Below are 21,864 nucleotides of genomic sequence, written 5' to 3' on the forward strand. Positions count from 1 at the left end.
AAGCTCATTCAAGAAGTGAGCAACACTATGATTGTATTGTATGAATCACCCAACGCAACACAAACTCTAACTTAATGACATTCAGCAAAATAATACTAATTCTATGCAAACAGCAGCTCCATATAATTGATTATTTTACAAAATGGAAGAGTGGAGCTCACAGATTTTGTTAATCCTGGCAAACAACTTGGCGCCCAAGGGATAAATGAGAAAAAAAGAGGTCCTATGATTCATGGCCAAAGTCAGTTGTAATAGGCTCCAGCTCAACCAAGACCCTAATGAGGTCAAGTGGTATAGAAAATGGATGAAAGGAAGATGGACACAGTATTGGCAAATCAAGAGTTGGACTGACCTCTACTACCTGAATCTCAAGTTTTCATTCAACAAGACATTTGCGGGAACCGTGTGCAAAAGACCCCTTTCTATACCAGCATGACTGTGCCATGGTCCATAAAAATACGGTTGGATAAATATTCCAGTGCATATGTGTAAGAAATGGGGAGTTGATGAAAAATGAAAATTAACTTGTGTTGTATATACAGTCTTCTTTTGTTAAATAAATTGTGGCCACGATCTCTCGATTAATTTGTCACATCTGTTCAGCAGATTCTTAGCATAAGTTGGACTCTTGGCTGAAAAGCAGATACTTGCCAAGAATTTTACAGAAGCTCTTAACGGAAGTGTTTAACTGAGCACTATGGCAATCCAATCTCAGAAACAAAAGCAGAATTGTGCAAATATTTTGCAGTGTATAATTTCGTGATTAAAATCATGTGAAACATTACAACTTGAAAGAGGAAACATTCTGATGCATCACCAAAAGAGGAACGAAGGGGGAAAGTTCATTTTTGTACCTACTGGTGAAAAACGCGAGTGAGCGCAGAGACGACCTCGCCTGTCACTCTCTGACCATCCTTCAGCCTCCTTAACATTGCACATGATTGAGAGCCCTGCCAAGCTAACAGATGTGCTAAATTCCAACGGCCTGCCTTGCGAGTCCTCCTTTTATCTCACCGCTGTGCCTCCTTGTATGCTTTTTATTGTGTTCCTTCCTATCTGCATACGTCAGCATTCAGGTTGTGTTGTTGTTGTTTTTGTTCTTTAGGCTTTCTCTGAGAGAAAATTGGGTTCATATGTGCTGTGTCTCCGGTCAGCTGTGATTGAACTGTGTTTGCGTGCGTGTTCAAGCAAGACAAAGAGAGACAGCTGAAGTATAAAACTAATCACAAAATGATGTCAGTCAGAGGATAAACAAAGCTGTTCCCTTCCTTGGCATAAATTCTACAATTCCAACAGAGGGAACACACAACCCCAACAATCTACTATGCATGCCTAAACAAATTTCCAATTATTTCCAAAAACTATAGAGGAGAAAACATTTCTAAAAGGCTATTCACATACATATTAGGATTGACAAATACCCTTTCACGTGGAGAATGGATGATACATAGGTGAGACAAGAGGTGTCACTGGAGAACAAATACCCTCAATGATGAGTGGTAGTTAAATGTACTGAGAGAACTTCTTCTTTAAGAGAGAACACTTTGGCCGGAGTCTTAGATAGATTTACTGACTCGCAGAAATTCCTTCTCAGGGCAACCAGTTTGGACTTCTGAGGGTGCCTTGCAGGCCAGCTAAGGCAAACAAACACTTAAAAAGTAGCGTGATGACAAAATGGTTCACGGTAAGTTAGGTGGGGGGTGGAGCATTTAAAAAAACAAAAATATTCAACTGCCATTTGACAATATACTCACTGAGTAGACACCTCAAGTTTTTTTTCCACATGACCATTGGCGGAGCTAGAGGGGGGCCGCAGGGAGCACCCCCTCATGAAATATGCTTGCAGCCCTAGGTGCCAGGCCAAATAATTGTCTTTTGGGTAGATTATATTCGATTGTCCTGGGATTTTCTCCCCACAAGGAAGACATAAAAACAAATTTTCAGCATTTTTGGGTGTTTGCAAAAAAAAAAAACAGAGAGATATCCTTGGGGCCCCCCAACAAAAGAAATCCTAACTCCACCAGTGCACAAGAGACATTCTAACACACAGATTTTTTCTGATGGTGTCAAATTGACACCATCAGAAAAACACTGTCAATCAAAACGGAACATTATCTTGGTGAAAGGAGAATGGTTGATTGAAAATGTGATTGATTGATTGATTGATTGATTGATTGATTGATTGATTGATTGATTGATTGATTGATGTCTAGTTTTGGTCCTACACAAGGAGAGCAAGGTCATTATCAGGCCAGGTATAAATACCAGTAGAGGCACAGAGGCTGAGAATTGAGATGTTTTTTGGGGAATTATAAAAAGAAGTGGGCAGCATAATTATAGCAGTGGTCGAAGCAAGCAGTAGCCCTTCGCCGGTGCCATTTTCCACACAGAGGTGGGCCTCTGTGGCAGGGCGCGGTGGCTTCTCTCCACCGGTTGCTTGCGTCTGCCTTAGCAGTGCGAGCAGGGAGGGCTGGATTTTATGCTTGTGTCACAAGTGACGCTGCTCTTTTGGCATGGCTGGAACCGTGATCTGAACAGAGCATTCAGTCACCACAAAATGGAGAAACCTCAAGTTGCTTCACCAGGCACCAGGGAGTATTGTGGAATGAAATAAGACAAAAAACCCAAAGCAAAAATGAGCATGGGGACAGATAAAAGAGAGATTTTTGCAAAGTGCTCAGTATGCTTTCCATTAAGGCTTGCATGGTTTGCACTAAGGGCTGGCAGCACGAATTTAACATAGCTATGAGCCTCCAAATGATTGTGGGTTCACCCCCCCCAGCAAAAATCCCACCAAGGAAATGCTCACTTTACAGCGGCAGCACACAAAGTTGTGTGGAATTGTGCTTAATGCAGGCCAGCTCAAACAGCAACACAGAAACCACAAGGTCGTCACAGCCTCCCACACAGGACATGAACTCCACACAGGGTCAGTGCTGGACACAACAGCTGCAACCAAGCAACGGGGACCTGCACTGATACAAATAAACCTGCTCTCACTGGTCGAGTTCTGTCATTCATAATGATGCGTGAAAAATAGGAAGGACAAAGACGGAACAGAAACGTGTATCATCTTGCGTGTGTCTACAGAAAGTGAACGAGCACTGTTGCAAGTGACAGACAGCAGTTGAGTAATGAAGACAGAACATGTTAGGAAAAAGGGTCTCCTTGTCAAGTCCTGCGTTATGCTCTTCTCAATGCAGAGGACAAGTCTGGACAAGACGCTTGTGACTAGGCCCAGACGGAATCTGCTGCTCACAAAGTTTCTTGCAATGCGTCAACACATCTTGTCCACAAATCTAATCTACACAACTTGGGGCCGGAGTTCCCCAAGAGACTACTGCTTTTCATGCATATCTATTTTCGCTAGTCTTATCATTTGGAGCGTTTCCATAACAGAGGGCTTACAATGTTGAAAAACACTGGAAATGTTGTTGAAATGAGCATTGTGAATAACGTCGTACTTTTGAAAATAACATCCGAATATTTTGTTTTACTTGAGACCTAAATCTTAATTACTAAGCTAACTTTTTCAGGTGTGTGGCCCTAATAGTAAATAAATGTAGGTGTAGGTTAGTACAAGGTTGTCTTAGTGGTGCATTAAGGACCATTCAAAAGTATTGTGCTTTACACATAAAACAGCCCACCAAATAAAAATTTGTGGGACTGATTGTTGAGTTGTGAACATCCAAGACAAACCAACACCCGAAAAGCACCGCAATGACGAAATGGTTCAAGGTATTTTTGAAAAATAACATGGAAAAACGGTGAAACAAAAAATAACTGTGGCCCTGTGTGGAGTGGAGTTTGTGCAAACACAGCCATGTGTAACTTACCACCTGCCAGCACACACACCTCTGCGCATAAACATTCAAGCTGCCATCGTTACACTGACTCATTCTAGGTTTCATGAGGTATACCTGTACGACCCAATGAGTAAAGACCCCTCAGCTTAGCTAAACAGGTAAAAGTTCACCGTTTATCCACAACACTAAAAAAGCAAAGCTATAGATCATTTGGCAGTGCACTTGTGATGTCATCATGACCATCGGGGGGGGATACTGCATTTTGCTTTTCCTGATCACTTTACTGACTAGTTTAATCGTACAAGACAGACAGTCACAGAGAAGCAAAGTACTAAGTGTTAACCATTCCTCCAAAAACTGCTATAAATAAATGTGCAGACAGTTTCATAGCAAGCTGTCAACTCACCAAGAGTAAGAGTGAAATATGAAATTAAAACCACACTACCACATTACATCAGTGCAACAATATGTCAAAACGCAGCATGGGCTTGGTCTTATCTGTCTCTGACAACACAGTTAAAAGAAAAAAGCAAAGAAAAAAAACAGTTGAAGCATCACTAAAAGAGAAAATGCATTCACCTCTCCCAAATACTCTGCAATACTTTAAATCAAAACAACTGCAGAATGCAAAACTATGACATTTGAGTTTAACACCTCCATAGCCTTTAACAAAACAACAATGCCAAAACCAATACCAACAATTCAGAGAGAATAATTTTGAACTGACACAGTTTTACGTACATTAAAAACAATCATTAGTTGTTTTTTCTATCCAGTCACTTTGTTGTGACGATCGACTTGTATCATCAAGTGTCGTCACAGAGAGTATTAAAATAACCCCAAACCTCATAGATGTGAATGAGGCGTGCTGTTAACCACTACTCCTGCTGTGATAAACATTACATGCTAAACATTTCTGCTACATTCAAGGATTTCTATTTTAATGCATCAACAGTCGCTAAAAAGCCAACCATGCAGTACAGTCAGACAAGCAGGAAAATTACACACAATTAGAAAGCCAAGTCACAGCGTGCCTGAGTAAACGCAAATGCAGATGATTATAAAACACTTTTTAAACGTAGTCTGTGGCATCTAAAACTGATAACCATATCCAACACATTGATAGACAGTATAAAAGAGCTACTAGAAAACTGAAATAGCAGTGGTCTGCTGTACATTTTGGTACTTTCAGTCAGGACATATTTCACCTCTCACCTTACCATCATGTGGCAATTACCGTATTTTCCGCACTATAAGGGGCACCAAAAAACCTCAAATTTTCTCAAAAGCCGACAGTGCGCCTTATAATCCGGTGCGCCTTATATATGGACCAATATGGATTCGTGGATGAGGACTAACGTATTAAAGCTTTACGTGTTTATTTTGTGTGTTGGGTGATATTAACGTTTGAGCAACGTTGAGTTATTGATATATTGTTATTGTTTTCACTATTTTGAGTGTTACTATATTGTGATTGCATTAACGTTTGAGCAACATTGAGTTATTTATTCTATGCGCCTTATGATCCGGTGCGCCTTATATATGGACAAAGTTTTAAAATGGCCATTCATTGAAGGTGCGCCTTATAATCCGGTGCGCCTTATAGTGCGGAAAATATGGTATAGTAACCATCAACACAGCAAAAGTGTACTTCAGTGACGTGCCACGTACATCATCTGAAGCAATTCAGAATCAGTAGATATCTAATTACTACAATATATTCAAATAAAATCATCATACAATGCTCATATTTCAAGTTTGCGCTCCCAAATCAAAGCAAAATTTGAACGACTGCCGCTAAATTCACATGTCGGTTCTCACACATCGTAAGGTACCGCTTTTAGAATTTACATTGCAAATGTAGGTCAAGTCTTCTGCTGTCGGGCCTTGCCTTGGAGCAAAAGAAAAAACAAGTTACTGTGCGTTAATACTGTAAAGGTTTACTCCCAACACTGTTGATGGAGGTCAAAAAGAACATTGATTCTCTATGCCTTAAATCCAAAGCCGCGCAGGCAGACAGAGTCTACATACAGTATGACAGCAGGAACTTTCCACCCTTTGAGTCATGGAAAGCTCTGTGTATAGCGCTGCCGTCCCACCTGCAGCTCCCGGCTCATTATTCATCTATATTCCTCAGAAACTCAAATGTACTCTCTAAACATGTACTCTCTCTGTCTCTTTCTGTCTCTCTCTTGCATTCTTTTCTCTGACAGGCCCACAACGCAGCGTGCCCCCACCCAACTCCTGTCCTCCTGTAGCGTGGCTCAGTATGTCACGCAACGGTCGCTCTGCCTCAGACGGTTAACGCAGACAAGATTAATTTCCTGATGTTAATTCCAGTCGTAACACAAACACAGAAAAGAAAAGCAGCTCTGCGGCCGTTAAACTGGGTGTGGACCCACTCCACCTTTGTGACTAAGCCCACAACTTCATTTCCAGATTCCTCGCTGGACTGAAAACTGGAATTTATATTTTGCTGGCACTCGCTTTGTTTCTTGTTTCAATTAGCTTTGGGAAAAAATCTCTTGAGCTGTTTACATATTTTAGGACTATCAAATTTAATCATTTGTTGCTATGCCATCTTTGCAAAATGAAAACGCACCAGTGTGTGTGTGTGTGTGTGTTTATCTAGTCAGACTCAGCACAGTTTAAGACATGAATGTAGTGCCCTGTATTAAAAGTTTTTAGAATAGCTAGTGAAAAAATAAAATTCAACCATTCTGAGGTAGAGGCAATCCCTATGATAATCTTGACTCATTTCTGTGAATGTGACCGATTGTGTGCATGAAGTTGAACAGTTTGAAAAGACTTAGTCCTGTCCAAGCAGCTGGATGCAAAATCAGATTACTCTCCTCGGACAATCTCTTTTTGTCTGCTACTCGTTTCCTTTGCACGTTGTCAAGGTGGTTCCCAGAGTCATGTGTTGCTAAGAAACCCTCCATTTCCAGCAGATGGTCATGGCACGAGAATCCCATGATCACACCTAGCCGACAGACTCTCAGTTGGATGAAATAATATAATATGAACTCCCAGCAGAGATAGTGCGTAATAAGGGTGGGCCTTTGACTAAAGCTATTTCACATGCACAAAAATACGGTATTTTTAAAAACATATTTACCGACGTCTGGGTTGCTAAAAAAAAGATCAGCATTACCAAAAAATCTCTGTATATTGAATGAAAACAGTACACAAAAAAGTATTTTGTTTGTCCATAGCGATGATGCAAACTATGGCCACAATGCCATGGCCTAAATGTCCTTGACTAGCGAGAAACTTTATTATACTATATTTGTTAATTGTTCAATACAAATATTTTTTTTATGATGAACAATCTCTCCAAAGGCTATGAGTTCACGTTTCTATACCTGTGGTGAATATTGAGCAGCAGAGGAAGGAAAGCACTACATTGAATGCGTGATGAATGAATTGATGAGTGAAAAGACCATAAATCTATTGCACTTTTAGGGTCGCAGGTAGGATGGAACCTATCCCAGCAGAGGAAGGGGCAGGGTAAATCCTGGACTCGTTGCCCATGACAGGGCACAAATTATTGCTCGCTCTAACACCTACGAGCAGTTTAGCCTTCAGTCAACCCAATGTGCATGTTTTTGGAATGTGGGAGGAAGCTGACATTAAAAGATTACCATTCAGCAAATAAATAAATAAATAAATAAATAAATAAATAGCTTCAATTCCAAATTTGTTTTTGAATAATTTTAGGGTGCATGTTACTGTAGCTTCATAGCAGGCACCACCTTGTTTTTATTTTGCGGACTATCTCGCAAATTATTAATGATTACTTCAATAATGAATTGATTGATACGTATGCCCATTGCTTCATGTATAAGGACAAACACAATCTAAACGAAATTGAAGTGAACAGCAGACACACTTGAAATAGTCCTCATGGGACCGGTCAAAGCTGTCTTTATCCTCAACCCCCTCCCTTTTTTCCTCCATAAGAAACTGGCCCACTATTTAAAGCACATGTGTCAAACTCAAGGCCCTGGGGCCAGACACGGCCAGACACATCTTTTAATGTGGCCCACAAAAGCAAATTCATGTTTGTTGCTAATATAGCAAAATTGCAAATGGTCTTCTCTTTATATAACACTGGCAATTGCAAACATATTTTGTTTAAAATAAAATGAAGAATGGTTTAAGTAGTACAGACAATATTTTATTTTATTTGTTATTTTATTTTATTGTCCCAGTCCAGCCCTGGCAGACACGCGTGCAGAGCTGCCACAACCTGAGGTAAAAGGGGTGTGCTGAGATGAAAAGCCAGGGACCTTGAGGGGCAATGAAAAAAGTTAAGGGAGTACAAACACTCTGACAGGTCCAGAGAGGAGCCTCTCCTCTGCTGTGCCTGCCCCAAACAAAAGGCGGAGAAGGTCTGTGACCCTCACATGGAGACCCTCTGATGACCTAGCACAGGCAGGAAACAGGAAGTGTGACCCCTGACCTCTTTGCGGGGGGAGGGATCCTGTTACACAGGAGCATGTGACTGCGCCCAGTGACAACAAGCTCAGGATGTCAGAAACTTCAGCACGAAGAACTCAGCTGTTCATATCTTCATATGCATCTTGGCAAAAAGACAAAAAAGGAAGAAACAGTAATAAATAATAATAAATAGTAATAAAACAGGCTCAGTGGCCTAGTGGTAGAGTGTCCGCCCTGAGACTGGAAGGTTGTGGGTTCAAACCCCGGCCGGGTCATACCAAAGACTATAAAAATGGGACCCATTGCCTCCCTGCTTGGCACTCAGCATTAAGGGTTGGACTTGGGGGGTTAGATCACCAACTGATTCCCGAGCGCGGCACCGCTGCTGCTCACTGCTCCCCTCTCCCCCAGGGGATGGATTAAAATCACACGGGGATGGGTTAAATGCAGAGGACAAATTTCACCACACCCAGGTGTGTGTGTGACGATCATTGGGACTTTAATCTTTAATCTTTAATGTACCAAGACAAACAAAAAAACACTGCACTGAGGTGGGCAGCAACCTTGAGCCACATAAAGTGAAACAACTGACATTCAAGTCACATGTATGACCATGTGATGTCACACCATGTTGACGTCAATTGCTCGAGATAACTTAGTGAAGGTAAAAAGTCGAGATGTCTTGGTTTTTAAGTGGCTATGGCTAATGCGTTTTTCTTATGTCCATTCTTAGCTAAATCATGACAAATGATGCAAAGTAGAAACGAGGACAGCACGATGACTGAGCATGTCCGCCACACGGGAAGCAAGACTAAAGAAATAGGGAAGCAAAAGGAAGAAGATCAAGGGAAACAAAAAGGAGAAAGGCAATTTGAATGGAGAGAATAGTAGAATTCTTAGTCAATGCAGTCTGTTCTTCATAATAAATTACTTGGTGTCAATGTAACTGTTTGACTAAGGCAAAGTAATACTTTCAATTGGATCAACTAAATCATTATTGGAGAGAAAAGGATCAAATTAGTTGTAAAGACTAGAATATATATATTTTTGTAAAAGTTGGTCCAAATTATAATTTATTTTTAGTGCAGCCAAGACTTTAAAAAAATAACCCTGCCATGTCATAATGACACAATGTGCAATGGCGTGGCCGTGGTGTAGGTGAGAGGTGACCCTGACTTGAGCCAAAAGGCTCGAAGTGGGGGGGTACAGGCAGGCAAGGGGGTGGAAGTATGGAAGTCTGAGGAGAAATGGGCGGCAGAAGGGATGCTTGGGCCTCATTAGCAGGCAGACTAATTGGGAGGAAAAGGGCCCTCACATGCTCTGTCTGACCTCCCAGCCAGCAGGGGAGAGGGCTGCTTTGGGACTATGTGGACGGACGTCTGGGGGGCAGTGGGAGGGTTATCTGCTTGTTAGATTCCTCAAGTTAAAGAACCAGAACTTCACACAACACCTCCAATCTCAAAGCTAGCATGAAGCCCAAAGCCACCTGAAAGGATAACATGCGTGTGGCGCTTTGACGACTGCGCCTGCATAAATGCCCCCTAGCTCCTCAGAGGTTTACACCAGGTGTCACACTTCATTTAAAAAACCCTCATGGCTTATCGCCCGCTCACAAATCTAGCAGAATAACAAGCCTCCACCGCTTCAAGAGTAAACGTACTTCAAGCCACATAAAACCTAGGAGGGCAATAGGACGAAGGCCCCGAGGGGGTTTGTTGAATAACGCTTGGTAAATAACATCAAACAGAAATCTTTGACTTGAGGGAGCATAATGGCTAGGTGAGCAAGTGTACGTTTACAAAACAGCAGGCCCTGTCTGACACCCTTGGTGTCTATTAGTCTGGTTGCAAGCACACTTGATAAGAGAAAGCTAACAAATGCTCGCACTCTTAAGAATCGGCTGCAATTATGCACATGGAATGTGTATGTCACGTAATTTATGGCGTCAAACCATCTGGGTTTATGTCACAGGCATATGTGAAAAGTATTGGTTATAATTATAGGAGCATGCATGTTTGAAGAAAAAAAAAAAAAGTACACAGTGCATGTACATGTTCAGTGTGTGTGTGTATTCCATACGGGTTTGCATAATGTGTCACGCACATACTGGCCGTCCAGGCTCTGGTGCCTCTGAGGAAGTGAGACTGTGTGATGGAATTTCTGGCACTCGGGATCTGGTTTATTTTCCACCCTGGATTCCAGTTCTACCTGCTGGATTTTCCCAGGTTCTGGCTTCAATTAGCCTGGGAAGCTGGAAAGAGAGGAGGGGATCTTGGGCTTTAGAGGGAAGGACGAGGTGGGAAGGGAGGGAGGCGCGACAGAACTGGAGTCTGTCACCCACAAGTCAGCACAGCTGGAGTGTTGGAAAGAGGGCCAAAGAGCCAGTAGAGATAAAGAAGGCTCCAACTTGTAAAACACTTAAGGCAGAATTCAAAGATGAGTTAATCTGCTAATGAGAAAGCAATTGCCATGAATTAATTGAATGTTGCCAAAATAGCATCCTTACAAAGACTTCTTTCATATCCATTGTGTTGTTAATGTACCTCTCTAAAGAGTGTCACATTGCCAAGTTGAGTTTGTCAGAAGAAGTCCCAAGAGGTCTGACCCTCTAAATTGCAAATTCATCCAACAAATGAGTGGGAAACGCTCTATAATCAAAGACCAATCACATAATTGCTCTATTTTGCCAGTAGCTCAACCATCTCCTGTGAGATTAGTTGTTGGGAGCAGAAACTCGATACTCTGGGAAGTTCAACAGATGTGGAGCAAAAAAAAGCTCATCTCTGAAGAACAAGAAGACATCATCAAAATAATATGCTCTGCTCTCACTTGAAGGCCCTCGTCACTACACGAGAGCTGTCCGGGCCACTTTTCACAACAGACACACATCGCAAGCAGTGGAGGAGATGTGTTGCCTTGACGTACACTTGACTACGTCAGCTTTGACATACTCCAAACTGCACAGACGGGACCTCACACAGTGACAAAAATGTGCCACGGCTCCTCAAAGTCTTGTGTTGCTTCAACAATTTGTGAGGGTAAAACAGCAGACGAAAGCAAATTTCTCTCAATCCATTCAGCGTTACCACATCATGTTAACCTTGGATGCGGCTCAGCCATGATTAGCAGTGTTAAGCGTGAGAAAAGATATTTTTGGATTTCTTTTGTTTTCCTTTGGGTTCCCCAACCAGATAGCCTCTGTGACGATAGATATTCAGATCAATGCTGACAATGTGAGAAACGACACATTTCCGCTGCATACTTGCATTTCTCACGGTTTCCGTCATAGTGCATTTGGCGCAGAGAAGAAGAAAAAATATAAATCGGACATTCCCAGTGTAGCCTGACAATTGAAGATGTGTTTAAAAAGGGTTATTGGAGGTTTTTGAAACAGCACATCTGAAGTCTGAACACATACAGTCCATACAGAAAAATTAGACAGTGATTATCAACTACTTATCACCAGCCACGGCCTTATTTTTGCAAGAGATTGGATTGTTTGGACAGTGTTGTCATCTAAAATAATTTGGTTGCTTTCCACTGTACAGTATTGCTTGGCTCAGTTCAGCTTGGGATAGACAGTTAGTTTTCCCGCTTCAAAATAGAAGACCGTGAAAACCACAGCGCTTTCAATGTGTCAGTTGGAATAAGACGTTAACAAACAACAATGGAAGAGAATAAGAGCCTCGTGTATTTACGTCTCGACATGTAGCGGTCGGCCGAATTTAATTTCGGAGCAGCAAGAGAGCAGCAAAATGTAGTCTTTGGAGTATAATACTGCAATGGCACAGCAACAAAGAAAGCTAACTTTAGAATGTGTGTTTATTTTTCTCATTTTTAGCTGTGTGTATTTTAGTCATTTTTAGCTGAACGACCAGAAGTGGTTTGGAAATATGACTCATCAGGTAGGCCAGAAATAGATCCAAGGTGAGCAGAGCAGATGGTATGTTGCAAGGGTTTTTAGTTAAACTAAAACAAAAAGTGAAAAGGTATTTTTGTGAACAAAATAAAATAGAAACAAAAGTCCTTTAAAAAAACCCTGAAACTAAAGTACATTTTTCATCCTAATCAATTAATTTAGTACAGTTGGGGTTATTTTAAATGTAATTTGTAAAAAAAAAAAAATTTTGCTTTGGTGCATTTGTCGGATCAAAACTGAATTTCTCAAAACGACTTGTTCAACCTTCATCACTTGTGCACACTGAAAAAGCACTTTCTCATTTCTTTCAACAAGTTTCAAATAATGTCCTGTATCCAGACAAATGATTATGTACAATTCTCTGTTGTTTCCTTATTAGCAATTATTTCATATTGTCAAGTTGATCATTAAGTATTAAAAGTTGTTGTTGAACTGTCTCACATCACATTGCTTTTAACCCCTCTCTGTATCACAATGAGATGTCAACAAATTAGATTGCAAAGTGTAAAAGTAAAATGCAAATCTTGCCCAGTCTCTTGTCAGTCAGTCCACACACATGAAGGTGTAACTTTTAATTTAGAGTAATTGTCATCATTTTGTCATTGTAATGTAATTGTCATCATTAATTGCCATGGGCAGTTTAGCGTTGTAATTGATCGGGGGAACTTTAAGGCTTCCAATTTGGCATTCGAGGTATATCAAAGTCATAAGGAAGAAACACCACCAGATGTGAAAACAGATTTAAGTTTGACACCTGAGACTCACTGTCCACTCACCTTTGTGTAAAAAGCAATCGTCATTGTCATTGATGTCAGCGGGCTTCTAATTGTCTTTATCTGGCAAGCACTAACTGCTGTGTAAACACTCTCTGGTGCTGACCAAATGGTGACACCTCTGATGGACCGATTTATTTGGAATGCGGTGTCAGAACGGCAAATTATTGACTTTCTTGTTTACGCCAATTAAATTAGAAAAGCAACAAGACAAATATTTGTGAGCCGTGCCTTGAATGTGAAGCACACATTCAAACAGGGCAACCTGAGATTGATGTAGTGCCGTATGGAATCAACATGGCACGCCTCTGGTCCACGTCCAGGGACATCTAAACATGGTATTTGTGTTGTTGGCACGCTGCAAAAACAGGAGCAGATGAAAGTCTTTATGTGTTAGTTGCAGCCTTTTTCTTCTCCTATCGGATGCTTATTTAGTCCATTTGCATGAGCCCAAAGCCAAGTGGCGCTGAGGCGGAGACCTTGTAAAACTGCTTTTAACTGAACAAGGCCACTTTCTCCAGAGGATGTTTACAACACAGCGACTCCGAGCACTTTGCTTGGTAAAATAACAGAATTTAGCAAATGAAACTCATCACCACTCAATAATAATAATAAAAGGCATTTGATCAAGTGAGTGGAGACAGCGAGATCACGAACATTCTGTTGCGCCATGACTGTTTTGACTTTGGATTCCCCACAGTTGTTTTCCGCACCACCTCGTCACCTTGTTTTTTGGCTGCAGGTCACTGTCACACCACACACGGCAGGATTATCTGATAAGATTATCGGTACTAGAATCGGGGCAAACCTACGATTGTCGAGAGGGGAGATTCGGGGCTAAATTTGGGCCAGCCATGTGACGATTACGTGAACTGAGCAGCACCTGCACGCTTGTGCAAAGTTAAAAACTCCAACCGCAGAGAAGTTGAAAAATAAACTGCTGCAATTTATTTCGGGAGAAATTTGGGAATCCGATCCCTGCAGTGTCTCACATTTGTTGGTAGATGGCTTTGTCATGGTCGAGTGGGGCACGGACAGAAGTGGTTCATGAGCACGAGACAGAACAACCCCCTCATAGCTGGCTGATTTTAACAGGGCTGTAAAAAAGTGGGTGAAAAGTGAGACACGTTGCATATTATGTAACTGAGCTACACTGAAAGGCTGTGCTTAAAAAAACATTTCATTTAGACATGATAAGATTCCCTCATTCTCACCAAATTATCAAATTAGATTGCATTACTGTACTTTACAAAGCGTTCCTGTCATTTTTGTGTACCGCAGGATAGTGATCATTTGCTACGTGAATATTTGTCTTGACAGCTTGGTCGTGAATGTTTTGGCAGCCCATGAAATCTGCAATTAGTTTTTCATCAGATGTTCTTCCCGGATTTTAAACTCAAGAAGAGTACGAGAAGCAGATACGAGCGTTCAAGGTGGACAAAAATATCAAGCAATTATTTACAGAACTAAAGCAGACTCACACGCGCACACTTAGTACACTACACTGCAAGTATCATTCATACAATAATAAACATTTAATAATTGGTGTACCTAATTACATGGACATTGAGTGTGTGATGTTGATGACAAGGACAACATAATGTTCATGTTTTGACTTTTGACTTGTACCATCAAAAGTTGTCACTCCAAGTCACTTGCAGATATATTTGGTAATGTTTTTGCACAGCAAGCCCTTCCCTTTTTTTTTTTTTTTTTTAATCAGATTTTGGGACGAGCAGTGGATGCTATTAGGGTTCTGGCCAGTGGCCAGGAATCAAATCTACACCTTCTGCACAAAAGGCGGCAGCAGTGAGAAAATGATTGCACGTTGATGGGCATAAATGAGCCTTATGTTTACAAAACAAAACTCTAATTGCCCTAACAGAGTCACGAATGATGGAAAGGGAGTGAACAAACTTCCAAGCATGATGTTAAAAGCCTGACTTTCCAGCAAGACGAAGCATGAGGTAATGCCGAAAAAGAAAATTACAGTCGGAAACCACAAGCCTCTGTATTTTTTCTTGAGCGTCCGCCTTGTCAGAGGAGCTGAGAGGCTCGGCAGCTGCTCTTTGGATCTTTCAGGTTGTTTAAAGCCGAGAGATGCATTGTAATCCACCAAGACAGGCCTGAAGCGCTCGCAGACTCTCTGCACACACACACTTTAGGCAAATGCGTCTATGTTTGGGGTGCTTTAGTGATTTAACATGTTGACAGCTACAAGTTCTACCACCAGGAAGCAGGAAATTTAGCTACAGCCGCTGCAAGATCCATTTGCCTGCTAACTTTGAGTCTTGGTGCAAGCATTTCTGGGTCCTGCCAGCCGCACTCCAAAAGTTGGTTTCCACGGCGATGACAGTATGAAAAATAGGTCTCCAACCCTGAAAACAGCTGGGGCTTACAGTGCAAATAATTTTTAAACGTCAAAACATTCTTCACCGCCCCGCGAGTGTCCTACACTGGCCACACGATGTGTGTCTCAGGTGAGACACAAATGGTTTCGCAAGTTCTTGCTACTAACACTTATACAATCAACAAATGTTCGCTTTTCTCGGATGACCCCCGCAACACAGGCGTGTTGACATTGGCTCACAGGTAAGTGTACACACATTACCAAATTCCCGCATTACATTAAAAAAAAAATCATAGCATTCACCTGGTTGATGTGCTTGAGTTTGTCTATCATCTGACTGATGACAGGCTCGAGGGGCTTGTTGCTCCGGGATTCAGAACCCGACCGCTTCAGGCTGGGCGGCGAAAACCTGACAGGACAGCAATGCATTATGGAGCTGATTTTGAAATAATTGGCACACGGCACTGACATCACGGGGGGGCTTCAAGAGTGTAGAAAATGTATTAAGACAACTCAGTATAATTTTGTTTACTTTTGATTACTTGCTCTTTGCGGGCTACAAAACTACTTGTATTGAGAGGTGTTTTCAAAAAAGAGGCATTTACGGTCAAACTGCTCTTTAGCAGACTCTCAATACAGCCATCCATCCATTTTCCATCGTGCTTGTCATCATTATAGAGTTGCGCTGGAACTAAGGGGTAGACAAACAACTCTTCACATTCACCACATTGGGGAATTTAGAGTTTGCAATAAATCTAACACGCATGTTTCTGTAAGTCGGACTACTTGAAGAAAAGTTAGAGAAGGGTGAACATGCAACTGCCACACAGGAACGCCAGAGTAGAAATTTAAACCCCCAAACTTCAGAACTGTGAGGCAGACGTGCAAAGCATTGGTCCAGTGTGCTGCATGCCATCAGTAAAATAATATCAAATCCACCGAAACAGCTTGAAGTTTAGTTTCAAGTCATGAAAATGAGATCAGTGGTTATTAAATGTTTTCAGCGCAGAGGCACAGGAACACTTTTGTAGAAGTCACCTATCGAGTGTCTACACTGAATCTTCTATGATAAAGAAGAAAAAGCTAAAACCTTAAAAACAGCATTTGTTAAAACTACAGTAGAGGAAAAATGGATCTGTTATGGTTCTCTAAATTACAAAAACTAGGACTTTAGTACTACCTTGTGGAAATTATGTGAATAGCAGCTTCTCTCTTTTGTTTTGTTTTAAATAGGGGGGGAAGAGGTCATGTAAATATACAATTGAACATGAACCGAGTGGCATTTACCTGTGTTTGTAGGTCAGTTACACAATAACATTATTTCAAATAATTAATGGGGAGGAGTTCTCTGTAGTCTCCTGTACAGAAATATTTGATTATTGGGCCACTGATGACAAAGAAAGGAGGAAATGTGGACCAATTAAGGCTTTGTGTGTGGACCACTTAAGAAAATAATTAGCTCTGGCGTCAAATTGTTGCCATCATGAAATCTCTGCTAACTGTACTTTTGGTAACATTTCAATGTTCTCACATGTCATTATTAGTGTAAACTAACCCTAACCTTGACGAAAAGCACGGTTTGAGGTAGTACGTCTGCTCATGTCACTAATAGTAGATGGACTGGAAAGCGTGAGGTAACTGTGTTCCCATATCTCCCTCTATTTCTCACACACGCACACACACATCACCTTCAATTTCCATTCATCAGATTTTTTTCTGTGGACTAATTCCAACTTTCCATTAAATTCAGAAGACATTTTCCGTAATTATTTATTCTTCCTATTAAGCACGATCTCCACCCTTTCCGTTGCTAATTATCTCATTAATAATGGAACGAGATGTGGGATCCATTTAGCATAGGATCAGGGGAGGTGCGGGTTGAGGAGGGAGGAGGATTAGAAGACTGATGGACAGGAGCTAAGCTATCCGTAGGTTCACGCTCCTTGCAATAAATACCTGTAATGTTACCAAATGTAACATATTGTATTTATATTGTTATCTATAACTGTTCTTATTCTATTCTTTGATCAGAGATGATTTAACCTAAATTAAACTGGCTGATATGGCTGATTCTCACCAGATGTGTAGCTGTTCCCTTCCGCATGACTTGATGGCGCACACCCACCCAAGCTGACAGACATGGTCAGAGGTCACACTTTCCTGTTTTGTGGCTTCTTTTAATAATGCACTACTGCTTTTCACCACATGCAATGTTGTATTGCACAATATATACAAGGTCCTGAAAGTAATTGGTTGATTTTCCCCACAGTGCTGTAATTATTCATTTGATTTTTTTTTATTCTCTTTCTGCCAATGTATAATGTGGTTTGGGGTCTCTGTTTTTTGTTCGTAAGTTAAGGTAAGATTGGATAGAACTTGAATATTAAATTGGCAGATTTGGCCAGGGACACGTGGTAGGAGATATTAGTCTGCTTCCATGGCAACGAGGTTCTCGAAAAAGACTTTGCTCTCCAAGTACCTCCATCATTAAAACACAGTAGCCACTACTGAGTAGAATAGTGGGCCTAAGTGTTCAGCAAAAATGAGGTTGTTGTATATCCACATTGTGTACCATTGTAAATTACGCACAGTTTGAACATTAAAAATTAACTTTAATATGCCACGCACTTACACTGGCATATGCCCGGTTGCGAATGTTTGGTGGTGGTCTGAGGGGCGCACACTGGCAGTCATGCCTGTGTCAGCCTGCCTCAGTGCAGCTGTGGCTACCTACGTATTTTACCACCACCATCATGGAAATGCGTGAGCATATGAATAATGCACCCACTGTAAAGCGTGTGGTGTCCAAAAAAGCATTATATAAATCTGATGTATTATTTTTTATAACTTTAACATAGGAAGCTGTCCATAAATAATGATTAAATTAAAAGGTATTGCACATGAAAGTTCAATTAAAAGTGTACTTAAAATGTAAATATTAAATTATTTAACTTGTTAACTGTTACTTGGTGATTATTTTACCAAACACTAGAGGGAGCCCACGTACCACACTTTGAGAATCCCAAGTGGTAGAAGAAAATGGATGAGTGATGCGGTTATGTAGAAAATAAACATTCAATAATAAACATAACTTTTTAGCAATATAAACACATGAGCCAGAATATAAATTCAGCTGCTCAATATAATTCAAGATTTGCATCGCACTTACAAGGTGAAATAAAGTCAGCTGAAACTATAAATTTAAATCAAGTTTGTCAGTAAGATGCAGTTCAGTTGATTTTTTTTCTATTTCCATTATTTCCAATGGTTCTAGCAACAAATCAAACGACTGAAGGTTTAATATTGAGATTGTACAGATTGTCAACAGCCTGAATAATGTTAGGATTCTATTGTACACCAATGTTGTTACAATACATCACCTTGTGTGACCTAAACTAAAATAAGCACTGGTATCTTTTGCTTTTTCTGACCAACTCTTCCCATAGACATAAAATGTTTAGACTCAACAAAGCATTTCCCCTTCCATCGTTTATCTCTCTCGTGTATGCAGGGGTGGATATGTACTCTTTGAGATCACACACACCACTCAAATCTATCAGGTATCAGCATGACGCTGTTTGATGTGCTGAAAAAAGTTCCTCCAGTGATTTTAGCTCAGAGTGATATGGGGGGAAAAAAAAAAAAAAACACTATATTTAGCTTTAAGGTCACTGCTGAAGTAATGCAAACATCCAGCACTTGATTCTTCCAGGAGCCGATAAAATCTTTTTTTTTTTTTTAATACCATGTGAGACAATTGGAAGACGATTCTATCTGGAATGGTTATGGAAAATTGAGAAGGGAAAAAAAGCACTTATGTTTTTGCGCGCACATTCCATAGGAGGAGACACTGAGAATTGCTTGCTAGGAGGTATTGTAATCATTCCATCATTCACTCTCCTCTGCAACCTTCCTACACGTTCCTATCGCACCGCTCGGTCCAGCTTGTAATCATCCCCTCAGGACAACCCTGCCCCTCCACTAGCACCGTGTCTCCTCCTGAAATTCCCTATCTTTGAGGCGGACTCTCTCACTGCAGCTGCCCTCGGGAACAAGAGGTCAAACAATTCACCCGGAGCACATTTCCTCTAAAACGTGCCAGTGCAAAGATTAAACTCTACAAATAATTTCAAACGGCAAACAGTAAAATCTACAGTATGAGAGCCAAATTTAAAATGACGGCGTGAAGGGATGGACAGAAAGCAGGAAGAAATAGGTTCAAGAGTAAGGGTGAAGTGGACCACCACATGACGTTGTACAGGAAACAAGAGATGAAGGAGAGAATATGGAAACAGGAATTAAGTGAACAATCAAGATAGCAAAAGCATGCCTGATACTGATAGTGTAGTGGAGCCACAGTCAAGATTTACTCTCAACCTGACTCCCGTGAAGCTCATCAGCTCAAAGCAAACATAACCTCCAGATCACCTCTGATGATGTTTTACGAATTTTTGTGTTCAGTCTCGCCATTGGGCTATTCATCATCTGGGTACTGCTGCTTGACTGTCATTGGGTCTCATTCATAAAAGCTTAGGACATTTAAAAAATGTTTTATTTATAAGTGTTAGTGTAGTGATGTAACGGTGTAAATTAATAGATAGAAAAATATTTTTCATTGCTTTTTACTGTGAAGTCAAGCAGTACATCAAATCCATTCTCTTAACCAAAAGGCTATCAAAACATGGACTACAGTTTAACCTAATGAGGACAAGCACTACAGAAGTCAATAATATTATTTTCAGTTTGGCCCACGTGATTTTTGTGCTCTTCCATTCAAAAAGACGAGCCGTCGACTTACCTGTCTGTCATTTCTTGCCCATTCCAGCAGAGAGAATGGTTTGCTGGAGCCGGCTCTCGGCTACACAGAGACTCCCCGAGCCCACTGTAGAAGGAGCTGAATTCTCTCAGATTGGAAATGAACTCCCTGAAGAAGGTGAAGCAACAGAATGTCCATCACATGAGTAAACCAGAGAGCTGGCCAATGAGATGAGTCCCACGGGAGAGAGAAAGTAGCAATGTCTCTTCTTCTAATTGGCGTTAATTTAAGTAGAGTCGCACAAGCCAGTGGGCCCGAGGGGCATTGTTACAAAGCGCTGTTACTGCATCACTTACGTGGGGAAAAGAAACTGGCTGAAACCAGTACAATGTTGTTTCGGCACACAAACAAACTTTTCATCTGAAGCCCTTGGTCTGCTCACCTGCGGAGGCCTCCTAAGGTCTCATCGGGATCTGAGGCTTGGGTTTTGCGGGCCACAGAAGCAGCGGGATGCCTGAAAGGCGGGGACACGACAGAGCGGGTGGACCGCTGCTGAGATTGTCCACACATGCTGCTCACCTGCAGAAGAGAGCGTGAATGAGAGTGAGAGTGCATCCAGCTCCCGCACATAAGCGTATTTATTGTCACTGCATGTAGCAAGGATGCCACCGCGGGCACTGTCAGCGCTCCATCTGCTGAGCTCCTCTGCAAATTGTCATCTGTTTAGGTGTGTTTATTTTGAGAAGAGAAGAAAGTGGGAATTTGCATAACAAACATGTCATTGTATCATCCGCCAGCCATTCACGCCCTGTTTGAGTTTGTCATCCTGATACTCCAAAATGTGCGGCAATAAAATAAGGCCCCTCGTTTGCCTCGCTCCCTAAATAAATGCCATTGTGTTTCCACATGGGATGTACGTAACAATAATAAACTCACTCTGTCTCCCAGAGATAATGCACTTGGCACACGTTTTGCAGGTGCTATAAACATGCAAATTGTTGTTAATGTTTAGCTGTTGGTTTGAAGATTTGCTGGTGGTTTAATTTCCCCAGGGGATACTGGCCTGAGCTTAATTTTGCCATCTAGCATTTAACAGCTAATTGTGTCTCGCTCTCCTTAAACTGAAGAGACGGCTGCTGCAGCAGCACATTACTGATGAAGACTGTTGGGTCGGTCGACGGCGGACATCTATATTCTGAATATTGTGGCGCGGACCCTCGGGCTCGTTCACCTGCTGTCATCTACATGCTGGGGCTGAGTCTCCATAATAGACTTTGACCCCATGACATGAGGATGACCTAATGTAAACAGAAAACACACACACACACACACAAAGGGGAATGAGATGCTCTAAAAAAAGCAATCACACAACATGAAGTTTCAAGTTAAAAGTATCAAATTGGACGTAACCCTCCCTCAATGGCAATATTTTGAAGATGTGTGCTTCAATTTGTTCTTGATTAATACAGGGGGTCGGAGGTGAAGAAGACCGCAGAATGGTCCACCCCAATTCCCGCTGGTTAATCCATAACAATGTATGTGTTCTTAGTTCGATATACAGTTGTTTTACTTTTCTTTTAAATGTATCCTATGTTTGTTGGCTGACTATATAATAAAAACAAACACATAGACAAACACAATTGTTCACCTACCGTTCCCTAAAATGGAGAAGTCACCATGGACTCCACAACATCTGTATTACCTTTACAAAAGACGCACGCACACACACACACACACAGACACACAGAGAGAGAGACACACACGCACACACTCACACACACACACACAGCCTCTGTTCTCCCAATCTCCCTCTCACG

General features: G+C 41.3%; 1 protein-coding gene across 1 annotated transcript in view; it reads right to left on the bottom strand.

Annotated features, from left to right (window-relative positions):
* Positions 1-21,864, bottom strand: part of gpc3 (glypican 3) — an 89,153-nt gene that overhangs the window by 19,480 nt on the left and 47,809 nt on the right. The window contains exons 4-6 of the mRNA XM_037260667.1: positions 20,490-20,626; positions 20,090-20,215; positions 15,595-15,700 (exon numbers count right to left, since the gene is read on the bottom strand). Of these exons, the coding sequence (XP_037116562.1) occupies positions 15,595-15,700; positions 20,090-20,215; positions 20,490-20,626 (369 nt within the window). The remainder of the gene's footprint in view (positions 1-15,594; positions 15,701-20,089; positions 20,216-20,489; positions 20,627-21,864) is intronic.

This window comes from Syngnathus acus, chromosome 10 (genome assembly GCF_901709675.1).
Source record: "Syngnathus acus chromosome 10, fSynAcu1.2, whole genome shotgun sequence".
Classification (NCBI taxonomy): Eukaryota; Metazoa; Chordata; class Actinopteri; order Syngnathiformes; family Syngnathidae; genus Syngnathus; species Syngnathus acus.